Below are 19,464 nucleotides of genomic sequence, written 5' to 3' on the forward strand. Positions count from 1 at the left end.
GTCTAGTTACTCTCCTACCCAATTTTCTTTTCCTTGTCTTCAGGCTAAGGTGTAAGAATGAATTTACCACATGAAATAAGATGTGAGACTTTGTGTTAAGCTGTTGCTTCAGAAAATGATTTAAGCAAGATGAAAACTTTCTTATGTCTTCCATCAGTCTGTGCTGTCTCTACTGAGAGCAGTAGTCAGCTCTAGCAGTTCAAAAGGCAGTGCTAACAAGGATGCAACATGGGGAAGGTGTATCCGTAGCTTTCCTAGGCCGATTCTGTTTGCAGATAAAAATTGTCTTCCCTATTTTGTTCAGACAGCTAGTGGCTTTTCCTCTCTCTCTTTAATGCTCTTGCTCAGCTATCCCAAAATGAAAGCAAGATTTATCAAAAGATCCCCCTCTTGCTGTTAGGCAGCTCTAGCTTTGACTAGTAAAAACAACTGACCTAGTTCTGTTTCTCGTCTGGGCCCAAAGACCTTGACATCTGAGGGTAACCACTGTGGCACTTACTGTGCTTGTCAGAAATGTGAGGCTGTAAAGGCATCTTTGAAACTGCATGTAAGGATGTTGCTTATCTTTCCTATCCTTTCCTTAAAGCAATGTGACATGAAAGTCAGTGGTGGCCTGATCTTATTCCCAAGGGGAGACTAGAGAGAAAAAAAAAAAAAAGAAATGGGGAAGAAGAAATGTATCCCAGAACTGGTTCTGGACACAAAAATGAGCAAGTTAGTTGGCAAGAGTAAATCCAGTGCAACTGAGATCTGCAGAAATCAAGGCTGAATCCTGTGATGCCACCTGCTGCAGTGCCTGGAAAGTACTTCTGTTGATACAAAATAAAGTGATGCTTCCCTGAAGATATGCTTGGAGGGTGAATGGCACTGCCTCAACAATAAAACATATATAACAATTCAAGTGTAAATTGGTCTTATATTGGTCCCTTGTGTGCCACTTTGGCCACATGAACTGATTTTCAAAACTTCTCAACCTGGCATGTAATTCTACACTATGAGAGAACAAAAGCACCTGCTGCATTTTGGAGACATTTAAAAAACCTTGAGCTGGTACAAGTAACTCAAATTTAAGGTCTTCCTTCTAATAATCCATTCTAGATGCTAAATGAAAATGCCTTAAGAAGGCTGTTAATAATTAGTAGCAAACTTCACAAAAATTTTGGCTCTTGGATACTGCTTCCTTTCACTCTAAAATGGATCAAGATTTCTTGGGTACTGGCTCAGATTTCAGAGGGAACAGACAGTGGTGGATGTAATTTTTTGCCATTAAAAGCACAAGACATTCCTATTGCAATCACTGAAGCCTTTTTAACTTTGAAAAGCAACTTTCAAGGCTAAATGTTTATCTCCCAGTCAGTTCAGACTCCCATGCCTAGGAACTAGTTATTCTAGGTCTAAGAACAATTGAACCCACAAGTGAATATGAATGTATCATTTATTTGAGGTGGACAATTCACATAATTAAAAGTCACAGGTAACAAATTTTATCTGGAATTTGAATCAGGTGTTTATTTTAGGGGCAGCTTCAGAGAAATACAAAAGATAAGCAGCACGCATAACGATCAGATGCGGCTGAGGAAAAAAAACCCTAAAATCTTAATGCTCAGAATGCAATTTAAACAGAAAAAAACAAACCTGACTTGTGATGAAAAAGATGCATCTTGAAGGCAATCCACTGAATGGCTTCTTCAATTATTTATTGTTTAAAAAGTATGCAAACCATGGCACAGGCATATACAACCCTTTCAGCTGTGAGGAAAAGAAAACCTCGTCCTAACATATTCATTGCATAAGTCTAAAGTAATATACAGAAAATTTCAAGTAAAGGATTGTGGTCTGAAGTAAAAATTCCATTTCATATTTAAAAAAATTAGAAGGCTATTTGCTTTTCTTCTCTCCATCCACTGGTTGATCCGTTTCAGAGTCATACTGGTACTTTTCCACACACTTCCTAGGGAACCAGCCTCGTTCTCTTATTCCACCTTAAGACATGAAAAGTTGCATTAACTTAGAACAAAACATGTCCCACTACTGAGGAAAAACACAGGACTGAAAGAGACACCAAGCACTTACCTAAGTCATTTTCTTCTACAAGACAGAACATCTAAGTAATTTCTAACATCATTGCCTGGGGATGCACGGATTTTTTCCAACTACCTAAAATGTTTTCAGACAACTCCAAAGTTTTGCAGTGCTCTATCTTCTTTGAGAAAATTCATCTTCATATCCTATCTGAATCTTTCTGTCTAAAAATCAGGTTTACAGCTCCTTTTTCTACACAGCAGAGGCACAGGAAGCAGATAACAAACTTGTCTACCACAGACTTTCACACAGCTGATGACTATTTGTTCATACCCAGGCTGTCTCCCATTTCCTACTCCTCTCCAGGTAAACTATCCCAATTCTTTTGGCTTTTCCTTGTAACTCACTTTTTCTATTATTCTAATTTTTCTCTGTTTTCCTCTCAACCCTTTATAGTTGATCTTCCTCTTTCTTGAGATGCAGTAACTGTTTTTACTTGTATGAGTATTTCAGCAGAGTCTCTGCCAATGCCGAGGAGGATGGAAGATTTACTTCAGCATCTGGGAAGCTTGTACAAATATGAAATGCACATGCAATGAATTAACAGTTACTTGGAAGAAACAACAGTATCCAACATATCCTCTGGCAGGCAAAATTTTAATTCAGTCCAAAGCAAGAGGTCTGAAGTGAAAAAGGTAATAGCTTCAATGCAGGTGGCTGTGATGCTGACCCACTGCACATCAGCAGGAGTCTTTAATGTCTTCAACATCCACAGTTAGTTTTATAAACTGAATAATTTCTAGAGACTTTAATATGCAAACAAAGACATGATCTCTTCTAGTTTTTAAGATACGGAAAGATTAATCTCTATGCTTATACAGAGTGTGTAGGTAGGAAGCCTGGATGTGTTTATGACAGACCACTATTTAAATATCAAAAAAATGAATCATACTTAACCTCTTTATGGTCTAAAAGTCTAACTTTTTCTCAGAATATGAAGTGTCCCCCTTCCCACTCAACTTTCAATAAACTACTATATCAGTGTTCTGTCAGTCTGACAGAGTGAATTAATGTTTATCAAAACTGGGAAGTCTGTGGAGAGTGTAATGTTATCATTCTACATTTTGAGAAGTGAACATAAATATTGGCCACATTTCTAGATAGCTATAAAAGTGATTTGCAATTTTTGACAGAAAAAGAGAAATTAACTGCTCCATACCATCAGCAGCTGAGATCAGAATCTTCTCACCATACATCCAGTGTCTGGGGAAGGAAACATAATAGGTAATTAGATGCCAGAACTCAGCTCAATACTTCTTTTAACCAAATATAAAGGTGTGGAGCCACTAACTTTAAGCCTCTGGTGGCTAAAATCAGATCCCCTTTACTCAGTGCAATTCTAGGTTCTTCAGTGCACGGTGTTGTGAAGAATGTTTTAACACCTTTAGTCACAGGGCAGCAGACACCACTGTAATCTTCTATGGCTCGATACCGCACCTACAGATTGGAGCAGAACACAGCAATTTGTTTTCTGAAGGAGTTATGGCCCTACTGACAAGTTTCACACTAAAAAAATCTATTCAAGCAGACCACAGATTTAAATATAATGATAGTGGCTGCCAAAGGGACTCTAAATTCTAAATTACTGCTTAACAGTGAAGGACAATCCTCTTTATTATCATGTTTCTTCTCATCTGGAAACTAAGAAGCAAATGCAAAGGCTAAGTACCAAAATTAACTAAGCAGATTGCTATACATTGTCTGTGTCACTTAAATTACATTTATTTTATACTGCTATTTCTATTATTTCGAAGTAATTTTAGACCAAACTTCAACAAATACTTACACTTCTTACTCGCTTGTCTGCTTTCTGTTTCAGTTGCTCTATCTATAAATGATCATAAATGGAAATTTAGGCAGCATTCAACACAAAATGAAGCCACATATTGAAATCATTCAACAAACACAGGAAGTACCATTAGCTGTTTGAAACACTCAAAAAAGCATAACTTTTTAGTGCATTAAAAACGGGAGAACAATTAACAGAGCTCCTGTACATGCATTTCAAGCCTGTCTATTTTAGTTATTAAAAAAGCTGCTCTATTATTGCAAAGGAAAGCAGACAATTGGGTAGTGGGGAGAATCAGCTTGAGACAGCATCGAAGATCAGTTACCGTCAAACTGTATTGGTGACATCCATCTCTAACTGGCCAGTCCAGGCCATCTCCCTCAGGAATCCCAGACCATGTAAACACTTGCCTGAAGTTCTTCCATTTACTTCCCATATCATAGGGGAAGATAAAGGTCTCACCCGTTTGGTAGTACTGGATTCTGTCTTTGGCCTGGAAAATAATTAAGAAACGCAGTACATAAAAACACCCTACACACTGCAGTCAAGCAGCAAATATTAAGGATGGGTCATAAGCCCTGTATGGGTCCACGGGACCGAAAGGCAAATGTTTTCAGGCAAGAGCAATGAACTCCTGCTAGCTATATCAACCCAGGCTTTAAAAACTCCTTATATTCAGAAGAATGTCTGGTTTGGGTACCCCCATCGCTGTCAGCCCCCATTTCCTCTTTAACAACAGTCCACTGACTATATTGATAATTCCCTCCACGCTCTAATCTTACTTTACTGCCTTTTTTTTTAGGGACCAATGCCTGCCTATTTCTCAGTTATATACAAAAGCTTCCACAGCTCAGAATCCTTTGACTAATGATCAGGAACATGACTCAACACTGGTAGTGCCAACTCCTCCTCTAAGAATGCACACACAGGCATGATCTGAATTGCCCACATTCCATAATCAGCTTTGTTCCCACAGTTCTGATGACATCTAGTGGAGCAGCTACAGAACTGTGTTCTCTTTGTTGCAATAATGCCATTTTATTAAATATTTGTGTATCACAGTCCGTGCTCAGCTTTCAAAAGGAACATATTAACAGCCTGTGTTTTACAGTAAAAATTTTAGCATATTATTCCAAACTCTACAATATAGTGATAACAGGGATTTCTTTCACTTATGTTCCATTATCCCGCTATTCAAAGGTCTAACAGGACTTGGATCCAGCCATATCCCATGTAAACAGCTGACATTACAATATTTTAAGTACTTATAAACAGTCAAGATTCTCATGCTAATTTGGCACACAAAGCAAAAGAAAGACAACAAGATATTAATGAAATGTTTGTGGACTTACATAAAAACTAACCAGGTGGAATCAAACTAATTTCTAAATACTGAGTCAGTTTTGCTTCCTCTAAACTTAGCTTCTGCTGCTTGACTATATTTTTCACTGAAAAATCTTGTGAAAACCTTTATAAAGATAAGGAAATCCAAGAGAAATTTAAAGGACAGAAGACTAGGTATTTTTTAGTACTTCTTTCAAGTCAAGGAAAATGCTCCCTTACAATCCAATGTAAGAAATGGGTAAAACCATGAGTCAAAAGATGCCACTTTGAATGGGTCAGCGAGGTGGACAATTAAAGCTACCAGCAGATGTAATGACTAAGCTCAAGTTTCAGACAAAAACATCCACAAGTAGATAAGCAAAGTCTTTTCAAAGCAAATATTATTCCATGTTCAACAAAGTCCTCCAAAACAAAAGAAAAATCTATGCATTTACATGATTTCTCATTTCTTTCAGTGGATTTCAGAGATGGCAAGGGAAAAGCTTGGTGTAGGAGTTAGGTCAGTGGTGAACTGAAATAACATCTTTGGTTTTAACCCAGAGATGAGACAAAAATTATAAATATGGAAAACAGACTTTGTAACAGGACAAGAATACTGTATTAAAAGCATACCTTTTCTTCAATCCAGGATTCGATTGAAGTTTTATTTGTCAAAATTACTTTCATCTGAAATGAGTGTTAGGTGAAATTAGGATTTATTTTCTGCAGAAATACATCAGTTATACAAAGAAAGCTTCATTTAACAAACTAAACTTGTTTTAAAGAACAAAGCAATTTTTATAGACTTAACTGAAACATTTGTTAGAAGCTAACCCTTAGCCGAGATACAGGATCTAGAATTATACACTTAAGACAGGATCACACAGTATTGCACTTTAGGCTTAAAATGTGTCTTTTTGTTTCCTTCCAAAGATCTCCAATATTTTAAGAAATATATCAGGCATATTTACAGCTATTTGCAGGGACAGAGCAAGCATTTTGCCTATTTTCAGGGAGTTTATAAAATCCATCTCATATTTTCTTAGTTCATTAGATTTTCACATCCGAGTCCTCCCATGAAAAATAACGAAAGAAATGCAAAACTGTGGCAACAGAAAAACCTGGGACAAAGCTACACAAATCCCTGAAAAAGTTATACAACCACATGAGCTCTGAACAACTGTTCTTATCTCAATCCTGAATTCTGTTTCTGCTCCACAAGCACACAGAACTTACAGCTTTTAACTTCTTTGTAACTGAGCCATAGACTCACCTGGATAATAAACAGCATACCAACAGCAATAGTTGTTCCTAACGCCAGTCCTAAGGCAAACAAAGATGCAGCAAATGCAGACAGTCCAAAGGGAATAATGGGACGAGGATCTCTTTTGGCTGCACTCATGTCAATCTTCACAGAACTCCACCCAAAAGATATCTGCAAAGAGGAAAATTCCATTCAGCTCAAGAACTTTCCCACTGCTGAAACAAAGCAAGTTATCCCTACGAAATCTGGCTCTGAAAGTAAGTGTCCAACAACTGACAGAGATGAAGCAGAGTAACAACAACAACAAAAAAATACTCAAAAGATTTTATCTTCAGAAGTTTGCTGCTAGATGGAAAATGAAACCACCATCACCATCCTGCAAGCTCCACAGGCCCAAAAATCAGCAAAAAAATCTGGACTCTGGTATGTTCAAAAACCCACATTCATCAGTGTCAGATGGACAATGTTTGCATAGAACAGTCCCTGTTTTCCATGGAAATGCTGCACGTTTCCTCTGAAAGCTTTGCAGACAGCAATTCTCAACATTATCCCTCTGCAAACACAACTCAGCTGCTACAAATACAACTTCATCTGTTACACTCAGATGATGTTATCAAGCTCTTCACTGCAACCACAAAGGCTGAAAGCAAAGCTTATAACCTTAACCATGGATCTGAGATAAGGGGTGTATTCCAAAACAAGCTTTACTCACTGTTGAAGTTTTTCAGTTAAAAAATCCACACCTAACATATTTATCTTTAGTCCCAAAAATAATGTACTTTTTTCTTGAAGAAATAGACACAAATCAAGAAAAGCGGCCAGTAAAAGAAAATAAATAGGATCTAACTTGTGCGTTGGAAATAAATAGCAGCTGTTTTCTGTGCCAGCCAAAACACAGCCTGTCTCTCTCTGTACATAAAATGCTACTCAGAAACTGCCTTCAGTCAATGTAAAGCAACAGGAAACTCCCTGTGATTATGAGAAGCAACAGGGAAAAAAAAGAAAAAAAAAGAATGAAAATAGAAACAACTTTCTCTGAATGCTCCTCCATTCCCATACCTCTTACAGGTACACAATAGAACTAGGAGTGCATGTGGAAAGAAGAACAAGGAATTCCACATGCTTCTTCTCAGAAAACCAAATTCTCTCATATTTCCAGAGATAAATTATGCACCTGACTTAAGTAATATTTTATGAATTTAGATATGTTTTCTTACTCTGTTGTAAAGCTGAGTGTACATTGTCATAATAAATATGAAAGAAGCGTGAATGCATCCCAGAGGAGCTAAGAGGAGAAACAGAGTGAAAGATGCATGATTCTGGTATCCACAACAGTTGTTGATCCAAGGACAGTGGTGATCCATCTTCATCACACATCTGTGAATAATAAATATTCATTAATATAAAGGACATGTATGATGTTTCTCAAAAAACTCAAAGCATGGCTGATTTTCTACTCCTCAACCTCCATTCTTTCATTTGAACCCACCAACTTCTGACAGATTAACACAGTAGTTCCTTTTCAGGTGCTATTCAGAATTATATTTCCATGTTGTAGAATTAAAAAAAGCAAATAAAAAGTGCTTCCAGGTACTACCCTCCCCAGTTATCTGTCCTCCTTTACTCAAACTAACTAGTTGCCAATAATCACCATAATACAGAGCCTGGAGACAGAGCCACAGAATGGGACTTGTCAGAACTATGATCATAATAATTAAGCACTACTGTTAATGTCAGTTTTTAAAAATCAGAATACCAGGAAAATAAAGGAAATATCAAATTCCCCATGAACCACTTGTAGGAAGAGTATTTAAAGAAAGATATTCAGACAGAAGTGTGATAGTGACTCTTTCTTTTCAGTGGTAAACCCTCTGAAAGCTTTCTAAATTGCTATGTATTGACCTCACACCATTGAAAATCCTTTTCAAAATACATTTAACATGTGTAAACACCCTAGAGACACTCTCGTGTTCAACATAGTGTTGGTTATTTTGGGGTACTTTACAGATGCAAAAAACCCCCACCTGAATAAAGATTTGTTCACATTCCAAATCACCTTGACAGGTGTAAAAGTCTAAGTGACCACCTAAGTGATCAGTCCTCAGTTGTCAAAAATTGTCACTCAAGGAAAAGAGTCATTAGTTTTAAAACTGGGGATGATTTAGCCAAATTACAGCACTGCTCTGGAGTTTCAGTTTCTGTTTCCTAAAAAAACACTGACTGCGCATCTCGGGTTTCTAGAAATAACAAATGAACAGGTATGTTGCAATATCCTTTCACCACACTCTCTTAGGAGTCCTTCAGAGCACAACCTGCCTCCACTGCAGACAGCTGAAGTGCCTTGATTTTTTCAAGATGCACTAAATTCTAATGACAGCTATTTATAACAAAGTATCCTTTGTATCAGGACTACTGTGTTGGAAGATAACAAGGTGCAAACTTAAGTTGACTCAAAAGTTTTATTACTTAACATGCCAACTCCCCTCAAAAACACGTTTTGGTGAAGAGTGAAAAAAAAGCAGTCCAAAATTTCCACTCAAATCAATATTTAATTTGAGTGGAAATTGGAAAGATGACAGAGTACATATTTCTACTCTCTAAGCAGGTCAATGTTTGGACTCACAATTTAAAAAGAATTTCAGATGATTTTTTAGGTATTTACACTTACATCCCTGAAGCAGGACTGCACTGTTTTGTTAGTACCATCGAGAAGTTCTTAAGGGAAACTGATTCAAACTATAAAGAAAATGTTAAAGACAGTAATTTTTCTAAACTAAAACACAGCAAAACTGCATAGATATCATACAACTGGAAAGTGGAAACAATTGAAAGGGCTATAGTGCTCATATGGAAGCTTTTTTAAAAAGTACAATGCAAGTGCTAGAAGCACAAATTATGGTAACAGCCCAAGCTTAGATTTGAAGCTGCTCTAAAATGGACTTTCAACAGCTGTGAAGAGGAACAGTACCTGTTACACTTCCGACAGTGGTGTGAACGAGGTGCCTTGTAAGACTGACACACTTTACAGTATTGGAGATACATGCAATCCTGAGATTTTTCCTTTAAACAGAAGAATAGGAGTGTTAGATGTATACACAACTCTGCTGGCAATGTTTATCTTGGCATTTTCCTCACTTTTGATTTCTTCTGACAGGGTGTGTTTCATAGTCTAACCCTATTTAATTGTAGGCGTCAAGGAGAGGAAAAAACAAAATTAAATAATCTCCCAGCTAATCTCTTGGTTATCAACACAGCCATCTCCCACTGTTAAAAGTGCTGGTTGCTAAAAGAAATAAACAGTTCTTCTGTCAGGAAGAGCAACTGTACAAGCACGATTTCACAGTGAAGTTCTGAGAGTAAAAGTCAGCACGTTATTGTTGTAATAAAAAAAAATCCTGAGCACATTTTCTCTCCATTTTACACAATAAACCACTCTAAGCTTACTACTAAGATACAGCACTGGTAAACACTAATGTTCAACTCCCTCACAATCTCTTACACTACTGCAAGATGAGAGACAGAGACACTTGCAGACAGCAAGGAGTGGCCAAAATCTTACACTCAGGAAGTGGAGTACCCAGCTGTCCTGCTAAGATGATTATCAGGATCCTCTTCTGCCTAGACTCTGTCCTGAGTAATATTCCACAATTAGAAAGGTGACCAGCACTAAACTCTGCATCACACCACTGGAACACAAACTCTGGGCAGCTGCCTTGGGATACTGAACCCGTGTCATTCTTGACTACAGCTCTTCCAAGAGATTACCGAAGCACAGGACATGCAAATTTCTATCTAGCACTGTATTAAGCAGAAGGTAACCATATAATTTTCTGGCTTGCATAAAATAAAAACAAAATTTTCTAAATTAATTACTTCTAACTGTTACTGCTAGCAGCAAAATCTCCAAACCAGGTGTGTGCAGGAATATGCAGATATCCTTGAGGTTCTCATTCCCAGGTATCAGCGCTTGTTTCCTGTGCTTTGCTTTGAGAAGCCCCTAATAAAATAAACCACAGCAACTGCTGCCAGCCAAGCAGCATTACCAGAGCCCTGACAGCACAGGGAGGGGATGGAGAAGGGCAGCAGAACAGAACAGAGCCTTGGAGAAGCAAAGAAAGGACGTAACTCAGGCAAGCAGGAAGCCCGCTCAGCTCCGCGAGGCTGACAAAGCAGCGGTCACGGAAATCAACAGTGTTGTGCTTACTGGAGCTGGGGTCAAGGAACGGCCACCTGAAATATTACAACACTGGCCACTGAAGACCACCAAAGGAGACCCCAAAAGGCCACATAAGGACTTCCAATAAAGAACGTGACAATGTAAAGAAAAGCACTACATTACATTAAATAGGTGGGGATAGCCAGTGAATGTGTAATCAGTGTGGCTAATAAAAACTCTGTTTACCCAACGCTTGGCACACTCCATTAGAGGAAGGATATTTGAAGGGTCCAGCGTGCTGCTTTCTAATACCGAAACTGTGTTAGAAAGTTTCTATCTGTCCGATTTCGCTATCAGGAGCAAACTGGGTTGTACTGGAAACTGGAAGCGGCAAGAGCAAACCGGGGAGAGGCAAAGGAAAAATCTCAGAACAAGATAAGGAGGAAGGAATGGCCTGAGAGCGTGCAGCGTTCTTGGGGGACAGAGGAGAAACAGTGGCATCGAAAGACACGCGATTTGTACTGTCCTGAACCGGGGGAGCCCGGCCCGGCCGCAGGGCTGCCCGCCGGTCCCCGCGAGGCCCCGGGACGAGGCGGTCGCAAGGCAGCGCTTACCGGCGTCCACCCCAGCGGGACGTACCCGGGGCCCACAAACATGGCGCTGAAGTAGTTGTAGAGGATCATGACGGTCCAGTTGAGCAGCATCACGAAGTTGACGCTTCCCCCGGCCGTGTCCAGGGGCCAGTACCAGAGCGCGGCGTCGGCCATGGCGGTGGCGGAGCACACGGCCACCACGGCCAGCGCCACCGCCGGGCCCCAGTGGCACAGGCGCCGCGCCCGCTGCAGCGCGCCCGGCCCCACCATCGCCGCTACCGCCGCCCGGCCGCCGCCGCCCCGCCGCCGCCGTGCATGGCTCCCGCCGGCTGCCGAGGGCGGGAAGGGAAGGGAAGAGGGAAGGGAGCGGGAAGAGGAGGGGAGGGAAGGGATGGGAAGGGGAGGGCAGGGAAGGGGTGGAGTGTGGAGGGGCGGGGCCCGCGCTGGCACCGCCTCCGGTCCGCTCGCAATACGGGTCCCCGGGGAAACAGCGGCCCGCCGGTAGCGCTGCAGCCGCGTTCCTCCCCCCCGCAGGTTACGAGGCGGGGCATGAGGGGCTGCGAGGCGGGAGTGACCCGTAGCTGCCGCCTCTCCTCGGTGCCTGCGGTGCGGCGCGATCCCGCGTGCCAATACCGCTCAGGGGTTGTCGGGAGGGCCGAGAGGGGCCGGGCCGTGCCGGTTAAATCACCTGAGTTTCGCCGGAACGTGTGGCGAGGCGCCCGGGGGCGGGGTGGGGGACGCGTTTTGGTGTGGCAGAACGCGGAAGCGGCGCGGTCCGGAGCGGCGCCCCCGGCACCGGCAGCGCCATCGCCGCGATGTCCTCCGACTTCGAGAGCTACGAGCAGGACTTCGCCGTGCTCACGGCAGAGATCACGGGCCGCATCGGGAAGGTGCCGAAGCTGGTAGGAGGTGAGCGGCTGCTCTCCGCCCCCGCGGCCCTCGCTCCGCGGGCCCGGCCGGCTGGGCTGTGGGAGCCGCTCCGGCTGCCGCCGATGGGCGCGCAGGGCGGTGGCGGGAGGTGCCGGCGTGGTTGTAGTGAGCTCTCACCCGTGTGTCTCCTCGCTCCTGGGGCAGTACAGTCATCTCCCTGCCCCGGGTCTGTCCCAGCAGCGAGCTGTCTCTTGAGACGTGTTAAGAGCACTCTGACAGAATATTTGTTCGCTGGTCTCCTGTGGGGATCAGCTCTTCCCTTCTGCCCGGCTCTGGGGCACGCAGAGTTACGCCAGTGCGCCTGAAGAGCTGAGCAGAGCTGGTGGGGGATGCTCCTTGTGCCAGCATTGCTGCTGGATCCTCTTTATTGTGGTCATGCCACAACACCAGTAAGGGAAATCAAGTGTTTTTCCTGTGGCACCGACAGAGTTTGTGCATGACTTAATCTGAACCAGTATTTTGGCTGCCTACTCCTTGTACGTTTGATTTGGATAATTGACTGTGGTGACTCACAGGCAGGAGCAGAGTTAAAGTAATCCCTGTTCATTTACTTTAATGTGTTTGTCAGTAGCCTGCAGCGTTCATGGTCTATTTCATGATGTGTCCCTGCAGTAGAGTCAATACTGTCTGTAAGAGCAGAAAGATGAAAATTTTAGTCTTGTTAATCAGCCCAGCTGAATCTTCCAGCACACAGGAATCAGTGCCCCAGTGCAGGGCTCTGAGTGTGAGATGGAGGGAAGCTGACACTTGTGGTTTTCCCATCTGTTCCTCTTGTAGCTTAGCTTAATGCCTTGTCTGTTCTCAGCTCGTTTCATGCTTCTGCCTCTGCTTCTTATGCATATTACCCAAAACTTTGGGACCCTTACCCACAGGAGTAAGAAGGAAGTAAACTCATACTAATGTTGTACTTTTCCATGTGACTAAAAGAAAAGGTATCATGCATCCAGGACCAAAGAATAACCTCCTACTTTTAGAGTGGGAAATGCATCATGAAGTGATGGAGTAGTGACTCTAAATAGGATTTGAGGTAGGTGGTCAACTGAAATGTGTGATCTCAGGTATCTTTTTGACTTTGGAAGGTTATGTCCAATTCTAATCTTAGCAAGTTAGAAAGTCTTCTGAAAAAATGGGGTTGAGTTCCATGGTTAAAGGAAACTGTGCCTTTTCCTTGGCTTAACAAAGATGTTTTGCTCTTGATCTTAACAGCAAGGACACAGAGAGATACTTCATTCAGAACCTGCAGCTGAGGTGGAAAATTTTGTGTGTTTTCTCATGGAAACTTACAAAATGAAGATGAGAAAGAAATCAGAGTTCTTGTGATTGAATTTTAGAACTGGTGTGAAATTTAATCTGCTCAGAAATTATATTTAACCTGTAAATGGCCACCGAAACCATTTACTGAGATGATGCAGGGAATCCTTCACAAAGGCTTCTTAACTTTTGAACTGTAAATTTAAGGACCTCTGGTAGGAGCAGGGAGACATCATAAATACACTACTGGCTGATCCTCTGAAAATCAATAGTGCCAGACTGATTTATAGGGAAAGAGAGATTTAATTCCCTAATTGTAAAAAATAGAGATTTGAGTTCCTTATTGTATAGATTTTGGAAGTCATCAGAATCTGTTCAATAGTAGGAAGAATATTCTGCATAATAGTAGTGGATTTCCATAATCCTCTCCTTGAATCGGTATCTTTTATTCACTTAGGGAAATTTTGGAGCTTAAATAAAAGATGTTTAAAGAGTATTGGCTTCAACAGTGACATAGCCTAGAAGAAGCAGGCTTTGAAATCATCATTCTTTTATGAGACCATTAATAGAATTTGCCATCCTCTTGGAGGAGACAGAATGAATGTTCCTTGCAGGACCAGTAATGTGGTACTGGGCTAAATGGAGTCAAGATAAGACAAAAGTTAATTTTTTCCCCCTGTGTTATATTTGTGGTTGGTTATATGGGGTTTGAACTGACTTGCATTATAGCTGCTTCTTGCCCTGTACATTTGTGGCTTAGCTATTGCTTCTGTTTTCAGGACTGTTCTGTCTTTCATCAGGAAAATAAATTCCATGACTTTAAAACAAACTGCACTCTTAGCTAACAGAAACATTTGACCACTTGGGAAAAGAAATCTCTGATTATGCTGAAGACTTTATCAGAAATATTTTAAATACGCATTTTTCCCTTGTTTCTTAATAGGAACATTTGCGAGATCTTTGCTTCTTCATCACCAGAAGTTCCAGTTAGTTCTTGTGGCCATGACTGGGAGAGCCTCAAAAAGAGGATTATGAGGTGGGAGGGGAGCTGAGGTGACAGTTTTCAGCAGCAGTGATTTGAGAGAGATTGCTGATGGCCTTCTTCCTCCCCGCTGGAAGAAGCAGGATGAAAGGTGTAAGGACTTGTGCCACTCTGCATAATAAAGAGACATCTCCTGAAGTCTAGTGACTGGTTATTTCCCTCTGCTGCCCAAGATGGACCTGCTCTAATGGAGAAATGCTGCTTAATTGGTTTTGCAACATTCCAGCATTCCGTGTTGTCAGGACATGATGCTGTCCTGTGTTCTAGGATGGTGATGGCTCAGCTGACAATCCTGCTGTCACAAATGCATAAGTAGTTCAGCAAGAAATGTAACAAAGGCTCTCAAAAATCACAGAAACAATAAGCAGCAGGGACAATAGAACATCTTGGGAAGAAATATCTTCTGTTGTTGAGGCAGACATCACCTGGGGGATTAAAGAAAGTTATAAATAGAGAAATGCCTTTTAAATAGATTTTCTGTGTTGCTGCTGCAGGTCTTTGAAGAATGAAGATCATTGACTGATGTGTTTTATTAATGCTCCTTGGTGTTTCAGAGAAACATCTGTCTTATGATTTGACCAAAACTTCATACAGATTTTGATTGCTTGATATGAAAGAGAGTTTTATCAGCACAAATGGTGATACTTAGTCTATTCCCAGCACAGTGGCCTCTGGTTTGTGATGGCTTTGGACTGGTGTGCTGCCATTCTTCTGATACTTGGTACCTGCATTTTCTGCTGGGCAATCAAAGTGCTGCATTTCAGTTGCTAACAGGTTTAGCTGAAGAAAGCTTTAATTTTATGTTGTACTCCTGCACTGAAGTTTACTCAGTGTCTCAGTTTCAGGTCTGGCTCATTATGTTATGCCTCTTGAACCCAGTTTTATAACCCAAAGAGAGAAATGCATGTACTGTTCCATTTGTCCCTGCTGTTGGACAGTAACTTCTGGCAGTGGTGAACATGTAACCACCTGAGTGAGCACAGCAACATCTGCAAATGGTTTGTGAGCTGAAGCCTTTGTTTCTCAGTCTCTTCCTCAGCATGTGCTAATGAGAAGAAGCAATTCCAGAAGCAGTGGAACTACTGAGTCTTGATCCAGGTTGTTTTAATCTCTTTGTTGACTTTGAGATCAAACCAGTGCTGTGTTATGTTTCCAACCTTGTAGACAGCTCCCCACCTTTCTGTGACTGCTGTATTTTTGGGAGACAAAGAAAGAGTATAATGCTAGGGCAAAGGGAACTAGGGAACTGAAGGAACTGGGGAAAAATATAGTGAAAGCTTGTTTCTTTTAAGAAAGTTACACAACCTTGTGTACAAACAGAGAACAGATTTCTTTGCAATCCTCCACAGAGGAAAATCCCTTCTTGTTTCCAGTCTCCATCCATAGTTTGTCAATTTCACCACCTAAATTATACAAACTATGTGGAATATTTTGTTTGGGACATTCTGTCTAGCAATGCAAGGGAAAAATTACATTCAGATATATTTGATGGAGCATTGTTTTTTATTTTTTCTAAACGATATTTGAATTCTTAATCAAAACAAAAAGTTATAAAACACTTTTCATTTCCTGTGGAAGTGTATTTAGGGAAGTGATTGAGTAGGCAGGTTGAAAACTGCTAAGTCACAGTCGACTAATACGGTTAGTAATATGAGCATCTTTAATTAGACTCTAACTTGTTTGTCCTGATCTACTTGATTAGTGGCAAACTGCTCTTACCCAGAGGAACTCCCTTGGATCTCACTTTCAGTCTCAGCAAGTCATCCTGTGAGTATTGTGCCCCCCTTCCTATGGGGATTCTGGCTGTGAAATAAGTTGTTTCTCAGGTGTTTCCTTTGCTTAACCACTGAAGTAAAAGTAAAACTGAAAAGAAATGCTTTGGAAACCATGGTTACATAATATTGTGTGCCCTAGAGGATCAGCAGTTGCAACAAGTTCAGCTGCTCTCCTGGAAGTCTGAAGATCCTGCTCCAGAGCTGCAGTGCTGGGATGTTGCCATGTGCCTGCTCACATACCTGTATTGGAAGGAAAAATAAAGGCAGCATCTGGGTGATTATGTACCTGGGCCAGTGTTAAAATCTGGAGTTGGGTTACAATGTAATTAACTACACCATTTGAGATCATTTGAATACCCTCTCCTCCTAATTTTATGGGAGCAGTTTTAGCTAGACGTCCTTCTTTACTAATGAGTTTTCCCTACAAAAGGTCTGTAGCTAAATTTCTCTGTGGGTCAGTAAGATTTTACTGGCCAGTGAGTGCTGGGTAGTTCTTGTAATCACAAGTACAAGCAGAATTTGCTCAGTATGAAATACCTTTCAAAATCCCCCAACTTTATATCCTTAAATTTTAGGTTACTAAATGTGTATGAAAATTGTGATCCAGTACAAGTCCAGGAAGTACCAAAAATGCTCTGGTACATTTATTTTCTGCTGCTATGTTTTGAAATTTTCTTTTGGCTTCAATAAAATGGTGTTGTGTGTTTCATCCCTTCCATTGTTTTTATTTTTGTCCATTGTCATTTTGCTGACTTCCAAATGAAGGAAAGAACAGGGGTGTTTTGGGATATGAGAATAGAAAGGCGGGGGGGGAGGGGGAAGGGGCAGATTACTTTTGGGTTTTTTATGTTAGGAAGATAAAATGCTGAATTTTCTGGCCTGGGCGCTATCATGAGAACCTGGTGGAGAATTAAAGGAAGACATTGCCTGCAGAAAACTACAAGTGCTACACAGAAAATATTTCCTGCATCTTCTGCTGTGGTAGAAGCCACCAAATGTGGTAGGGTGAATTCCAGATTTGCAGGAAAGATGGTCCCAAGCCTGATCCTCTGTGCAGGCAGAGCTCCAGTATATGTAACTGAGGAAGGACAGATTGTGATGTTCCCATGTCCTTGAATGACAGTGCAGAGTATTTTAAATGAATAAGATGATAGATGGATAGGCATTTCTGCCTGTGAGAAGCTGATTTATGTTCCTTTATTAAAGTGATCCTCTCATGAAATTCAGTGGCTTGTAGAATGCAAAGGATGGATGGAGATCATCAGATTGTCCCTTTTGGTCTTTAATGTGTCAGTTCCAGGATACAAAGAGATCATGTGGAAGAAGGACAAAGGGATTCAGACTTAAAAACAAAGCTCTGAAGTTTAGAGACACATGATTAAGTCTTGTGCCAACATAGACTTATCCATCATGACCTCTGGGGAGCTGTGACTGGAGACACTTTGGTGACATTCACTTTTTATCTGCTTCACCAGGCAAACCACCAGTACAGATGTCTCATGATACTCCTGGTTTCAAACAAGCCATTTGTATGTTCAGAGTTTTGTTGTTAACTTCACTGATGCAATGGGTGGATTTAGAGTCTGAAGGCTGGAAGATGTGATGGTAGGATGGAAACCCTTGAATACCCACAGTAATAAACAGGGGACATTTTGTTATCCAGTGTCTGAATATTTCTCAGTCCCCTTTCATGCTGTAACAAACCAAGATGTGAAGCACTTGGGATGTTTGTGATGGTGTGACGCTGGATCTGAGTTCTCAGTTCAGACTGGATTCTGCCTGTAAATGGATGGTTGGAGGCAGGACAAAAGTCAGTCTCTGTAGCTGGGCTATAGCCTTGCTGGGGAACCTGGCAGATAGTGATTGCTATGTGTAACTTAAAACTTATTTGAATTTATTAAAAATTCTATGTTTTATTACTAATTTCCATTTTTACTGTCACTAGAAGACAGTGGTTTTCTTGTAGTTCCTGTGGCATTTCATTTTATATCTGTTGAAGTAAAAGAAACAATTCTAGACCCAGCATAGGAGTAGGGGAATAGAAACATCATTTTTCTTCAGGCCGTGAATTAATTTTAATTGGGATGCTTGGTTGGTTTTGTGCAACTCATGTTTTGCGAGTGAATCTGTTATGCCTTTGTTCTTAAATGATTTTTTTTTTTCCATTTAGTGTATGCATGTGCCTTCTCATGCATTTGTACACACCAGCAAGTGCCTGCTGAGGAATAATTCCTACAGCTGAAGCAGCTGTAAATGCTTTCCTAACTAGCAAATGCTGCATAACAGGGCAGAAGAACTTCAAGGATTCTCCAGTCTTTTTTTTTTTTTTAATTACTAGTGTGTGTATCACCATGTGTGAGGATGTCACACTGAATAAATCTCGAGTCTGTTTTAGCTGATACATACAATCTTTTGAAATTGTATGTTTTTTCTTTCATGGTGAGAGCACAATTATATGGGTTTTTTCACGATTCTGTTTCAGATGAGAAGAAGCAGATGGTTGCAAATGTTGAGAAACAGCTCGAAGAAGCAAGGGAACTGGTATGTTCTGGCTTTTCATATGTTAACTGCAAATTCCTAACAAAAATAATAGAATCATTGATAGCAACATTTAACACCCATGCCTAAAAACACTTAACAATGATATGTTAGAAAATGAAATAATAGTCTTGAAATGGTTCTTATTTGAGGATATGAAATACAAGAAAAGTGTATCTTTTTTTAATCCTGTGTTAAGTGATGCAAGGTTTGCACTATTGCTGTAAGTCAATAAATAGTTACAGACTTAGAGTCGTGGATTAGTTCTTTAGGAATGGAATTAAATATTTACACACCATGGCTTTGTTTTTGGCTTATAAGACCCAAGCACCTACTTAATTTCATCTATCAGAATGTCTTGTAGAGCAGTAGATCTATTTTCCATTTTAGCAAGTGAGGCATAAAGGTGAGGACAAGGGCCCATGGCATTTGTGGGTCACTGATCCAAGAAGAGTGTAGCTGCTAACCAGGCATTAGTTTGTGGTTCACACTGACAAAAAAATCCCAGCATGTGACAAGCAACATCTGTTAAGCAACTGTGACTCTTCTTTTATTTATTTTGTTCCCATTACAGCCTGTCATGTCTTCCATCTGGGAGGAGTAGAAGAGTAAACTTTTGTAGATGTGGATTAACTGAGCAGAGGTGTTGATGACAGCTGAGATTGTCTTTTTCCCACATGGCCAATAGTTCCTTACCTGAAGTTGCTTTTGTTTATTGCTT

At 40.9% G+C, this 19,464-nt stretch overlaps 2 protein-coding genes across 6 annotated transcripts in view; one reads left to right on the forward strand and one right to left on the reverse strand.

The window, feature by feature from the left end:
- Positions 1 to 1,417: 1,417 nt before the first annotated feature.
- Positions 1,418 to 11,619, reverse strand: ZDHHC6 (zinc finger DHHC-type palmitoyltransferase 6). The gene is made up of 10 exons (XM_038140468.1): positions 11,229 to 11,619; positions 9,427 to 9,518; positions 7,676 to 7,835; positions 6,468 to 6,629; positions 5,828 to 5,881; positions 4,197 to 4,364; positions 3,869 to 3,910; positions 3,374 to 3,519; positions 3,242 to 3,285; positions 1,418 to 1,982 (listed from the first exon to the last, which is right to left on the reverse strand). Exons 1-10 carry the CDS (start codon positions 11,475 to 11,477, stop codon positions 1,879 to 1,881), a joined length of 1,221 nt encoding a protein of 406 aa, XP_037996396.1. The 5' UTR covers positions 11,478 to 11,619; the 3' UTR covers positions 1,418 to 1,878.
- A 142-nt stretch (positions 11,620 to 11,761) lies between these two features.
- VTI1A (vesicle transport through interaction with t-SNAREs 1A) overlaps positions 11,762 to 19,464 on the forward strand; it is a 267,060-nt gene continuing 259,357 nt past the window's right edge. For all 5 annotated transcript variants that reach the window (XM_038140471.1, XM_038140469.1, XM_038140472.1 and 2 more), the window contains exons 1-2: positions 11,762 to 12,116; positions 18,688 to 18,746. In XM_038140471.1, coding sequence (XP_037996399.1) covers positions 12,023 to 12,116; positions 18,688 to 18,746 — 153 coding nt within the window. In that variant the 5' untranslated portion in view covers positions 11,762 to 12,022. The remainder of the gene's footprint in view (positions 12,117 to 18,687; positions 18,747 to 19,464) is intronic.

This window comes from Motacilla alba, chromosome 6 (genome assembly GCF_015832195.1).
Source record: "Motacilla alba alba isolate MOTALB_02 chromosome 6, Motacilla_alba_V1.0_pri, whole genome shotgun sequence".
Lineage (NCBI taxonomy): Eukaryota > Metazoa > Chordata > Aves > Passeriformes > Motacillidae > Motacilla > Motacilla alba.

What these genes read in the sequence shown, in the direction of transcription:
- ZDHHC6 (XM_038140468.1), bottom strand. Translation starts at nt 11,477, where the DNA reads ATGGTGGGGCCGGGCGCGCTGCAGCGGGCGCGGCGCCTGTGCCACTGG. An exon ending in CACTGTCGGAAGTGTAACAG is followed by an intron (nt 7,836 to 9,426) that starts GTACTGTTCCTC and finishes TATTATTCACAG; the next exon opens with ATGTGTGATGAAGATGGATC. An exon ending in AATCCTGGATTGAAGAAAAG is followed by an intron (nt 4,365 to 5,827) that starts GTATGCTTTTAA and finishes ATTATTTTCCAG; the next exon opens with GCCAAAGACAGAATCCAGTA.